General features: G+C 56.1%; 1 protein-coding gene across 1 annotated transcript; it reads right to left on the minus strand.

Annotated features, from left to right (window-relative positions):
• Nucleotides 1-323: 323 nt before the first annotated feature.
• Nucleotides 324-2,653, minus strand: LOC122154663. Its single transcript, XM_042805007.1, has 6 exons — nucleotides 2,504-2,653; nucleotides 2,256-2,345; nucleotides 1,650-1,800; nucleotides 1,156-1,412; nucleotides 876-949; nucleotides 324-483 (listed from the first exon to the last, which is right to left on the minus strand). The coding sequence occupies exons 1-6, from the start codon at nucleotides 2,651-2,653 to the stop codon at nucleotides 324-326; spliced, it is 882 nt and encodes a 293-aa protein (XP_042660941.1).
• Between the last annotated feature and the right edge of the window lie 1,616 nt (nucleotides 2,654-4,269).

The raw sequence follows: 4,269 nt of genomic DNA on the forward strand, positions 1-4,269 counted from the left end.
GCACAGCTGATTGGCTCGGCCTTGCTGCAGAAGCGGGTCTGCCTTGGAGCCAGTGGAGCTTTGAGAAGCTTCTCACAGGAGCCACCGCTGTAGCCCCCTCCCCTGCTACTCACTGAACCCCAGCACTCACTGAAACCCAGGACAGATTGCCACCCTTCCGCTGCTCCCTTGGGCACATCCCATCCTGGGGTTCAGTTTTGTGGAAGCCAAGGGGTCATCAGCAGGCTGTGCTGAGCTGTCCCACAGCTTCGGCACAAGTGGGACCCTTTTGACAATCGCCACTGGGGATTTGCCCATCACACTACAGAAGCTGCTTGTCCGCGCTATGCAAGGGAGCCGGGAGCTGCTTTACCTCTCTTGCTCTGCCTGGGAGGTGACAAAACCTCTTCTTTCTTCTGCATGTTGTCCTCAGCAGGGACATGTCTGACAACCTTGTGAGGGGCCCTGCTGGGTGGTGGTTTGGGCACAAACTCCAATTCAAAGCTGGAGACAAAGAGATGACACCAGCGTGACCCACGGCACCACCAGCCCTTGCCAGTTGCCACTTGCCACGATCACTCGCTTGCAGGCAGATTTCGGTATTGCCGTAAGGGCCGTTGTTCTCCTAAGTCAACAATGCCCCATCCCCAAGGGCTGTCCTGGGCAATGAGGTCACCCAGAAGAGAAGTCCTAGCCACAAGGGGAAGAGTTTGTTACCTAAAGTCCTCCATCTGTCCCATTAGATTTGCTCACAAGGATGACTTCGGGCCAGACACAAATGAGAGTCACTGCACAGTGTCTCACACCAGAACACTTGTGAACCCAAGGAGCAGAAGCTACCAAACTTCAGCTAGGCAGCTGCGTCAACCAGAGGCAACAGCCACCAAAGTACTCACTCAGGAAAGATGATGACGCGGCCGGTGAAGGTCAGGGAAGCAATGGGTACCGTGGGGGATAGCATCTGGAAAACCTGCAATGGAGGAACATTGGAGATGACAGGATATCCTCAACGTGGCCAAGTCACTCAATAGTGGAGGAGTTCCGGGCAGCAAGAGGTGGCAGGACCATGCTCTCGCCTGGCCTGAGCCGCTGGCCGTGTTCTGGCAGGCCGCACACAAGCAGTGCTGGGGAACTGCTGTTGATGCACCCAAGCTGTGGGGAAACCAAAAGGTTCACCTTGAGTGCAGCCACTTCCTGGATCGTCCTCGCAGTAATCTTCTCCAGGAAATCAGAGTAGATATTCATTTGCACTCTCCTGTCTTCGATGAGGAGCACCCCCATGCCCTTCAGGACAAGGGCGACGTTCTCCCCCTTCCCCATGCACTGAGAGAGGAGGGACATGGTGCCTTGGATGCAGATCTCCACTTTCCGCCGCGACACAGAGGCGGCTGCGGCCACCTCAGCATACTTGAGGGGCTCTAGCTCCTTATTGCCTGAAAAACCACAGAAGGGGGAAAGAGGCGCTCAGCCAGTGACCCTTTCTGCAGGCGTTTCCCAGGAGCTGCTGCTTATTGCACTCATTGCTCAGAAAAGCCCCAGTTTTGGACCTGCTGCCCCACAGAGGGGGCAACAGTTTGCCGTAGGGAAGAGTCTCAGAGCCAGAGAAGGGGTGCGATACTCGCCTTCACCCTGACTGTGCAGCCAGCCAGGGTTTGAATGTGCAGTCTTACCAGGCAGGTAGGCCTTGTATTCCATCAGGTTGTGGACCGCAAGGTTCCTGGCCAGGTGAAACACGGGCCTCTGGACAGTGACCTTCTTGTTCCCAACCTGGATGTGCGTGGGGACCACATCAAAGGAGCCGAGGGTGGGAATTCGGACCCCCTGCAAGTAGAAGAGAAGGAATGGCCAACGGGTGAGGACTGGCTGCAGAGAAAAGAGCTTGGGGTGGTCGCGTCCATGGATGGTGCTTTGGACCAGACCCTGCCTGCTCCTGCTGTTCAAAGGCACCAGCTGGGCAGCGGGGAGAGACTGGTGAGGAGATGCCAAGCCTTCTCATTCCCCTTCTCTCTGAAAAAGCAGTGCTGGAGTCGGGGCAGGAGCAGCCTCTGGGCATCCGAGGGGTGTCCAGTCACCGGGATCAGCCCTGAGGTACCAACACCACCTACCAGAGGTGATACCACCCCTTGCACAATCCCTGTTTGTCCCTCGGTGGGGACTTTTGGGGTGAGTTTCCTGCTTTCTGAGGAGGGGAAGAGTAACTCTGCAGGCCATGCCCCAGGGTCACAGGGACTCCTCGCCCCTCTGGGTGGACGAGGAGGATGCAGGTGTCACCCCACCTTGTGCAGCAGGAGGTGTTCTTGAACGTAGCTGGACACCACGTCCCAGATGCGTGTTCGCTCTGGAAAGCAAAGGAAAAGCGAGTCACGCTGCATGCCCACCGGCTCTCAACCCTCCAACGTCCCCTGAGCTCTGGTGCGTTGGCAGATACAGTGTCATTGCTGTCCCCAGCCCCAGATGAGGACACTCCTGAGATGGCTCCAGTGCTGAGTCTCCCCCACACAATGCCAAAACCGTTGGTCCCCACAGCGTTCCTGTGGTGGCTGTGGATGCCTATACCTGTGACGGGGATGCTGGGCATCATGAAGGTGTCCTTCATCCCATCCCAGAACTCTATCTTGCTCCGCCTCGCACTGGCGGGCTGCTTCTTACTGGCGACAGCCATGGTGAAGTTCATCCCTGTTCGTCCTACAGACACTCCTCCAGGGTGCAAGACCCACCGCTCTGCGGCTCCTCTTATATCCCTGTGCGGCCATGTCACAGACCCCTTGTGACATCACGGTGACACAGCCACTGGTGCTGCTGCTGCCCACTGTGACACGGCCACCACTGACTGGCTGATGACGGTGACATGGCACCCACTGACCTGCTGCCCTGCGTGATGGGGCTGTCGCCAGCTCCTTCCTCCCTGTCCAGTGCCCTGCTAATGTATGCCCATGCTGTCTCAGCCCCATAATCCTGTGCTTGCTCCTCAAACCAGCAGACAGCACGCAGGTAAACTGTTGTAGGTAAACCTGGTAGGATACACTCATCCATCCCACGTTGTTCAAAATACTTACTTTAATCCCCATTGCCATGAGCACCCGTGACTCTGTCCACTCACTCCTGGGTGCTCTGAGAGGGATGAGCCATCAGTGGCTGAATTTGAGTGCTCACAGCAAGAGGCACCAGGGCTTTTTCAATACCCAGCAGGCAGAAACTGGGACAGTTGAAATGCTGATGAATCTGAGAAAAAAGAAAAAAAAAAAAAAAAAAAGGTGAAATGCTTGGAGATGATGTGTGATCTCTGTGGACATAGAATCAAAGAATATCTCAAGTTGGGAGGGGCCCATAAGGACCATCGATTCCAACTTTCTGGTCCTTGCAGGACTGCCTAAAATTAAACCATATGACTAAGAGGATTGTCCAGATATTCCCTGAAGTCCGACAGGCTTGGTGCTGTGATCACTTCCCTGGGGAGCCTGTTCCAGTGACTGACCACCCTCTCGGTGAAGGACCTTTTCCTAATGTCCAATCTGCACTTCCCTGATGCAGCTTCATTCCATTTCCTCGTGTCCTATCCCTGGTCACCAGAGAGAGGAGATCAGCACCTCCCTCTCCACTGCCTCCCTTGAGGAAGTTGTAGACTGCAATGAGCTCACCTCTCACCTGGGATGAGGTTATCACTCCAGGGTGAACAGCCACATTGGGGATCTACCAGGGAAAAATCCTCAGCTGCTTCCCAGGAGTGGGACGAGCTGCATGCAGACACAAACCTACCTGGGGCCCCCTTTGTGCACAGTCCCTCAGAAACAGAGCTATCTTTATGCCAGCGAGGAACCCAAGTTGGGCAGCTGGCTCTGCAAGCAGCACAGAGCTCCTACAATCACAGCCTGCCAGTGGAGGCAACAACTACTAGGCAGTGACTCTTCCCTGGGGGTAGGTCTCTGCGGACAGAACCCAGGCTGGGCACCAGTAGAAATACTTTGCAGCCACAAAGGATGAGTGCTTCAGCCCTGAGGATGCAAAACCCCTGGAGGAACTATTGCTGTGGAGGTCCTGGTGCACAGGTGGGATGGCAGCTCTGTCTCAGGTGAGGCAAACCGATCTGTGCTGCTCCCGCGGAGGCATCCCAGACAGCCCCCTGGCATGGGGGCTCTTTCCACCAGAGGCAAACCACCGTTGGTTTCTGGCCAGGGGGAGTCCCAGGTGGGTGCGTGCAGTTGGAGCTTCCTCCTGGAGGAGGCACGCTATCTGGGGTCTCTGCAGAGGAGGGTTCCCGGGCTGCCACCCTGGATGGGTGCTCCTTTGAGA

This window comes from Tyto alba, unplaced genomic scaffold (assembly GCF_018691265.1).
Source record: "Tyto alba isolate M040663 unplaced genomic scaffold, T.alba_DEE_v4.0 Super-Scaffold_43, whole genome shotgun sequence".
NCBI lineage: Eukaryota > Metazoa > Chordata > Aves > Strigiformes > Tytonidae > Tyto > Tyto alba.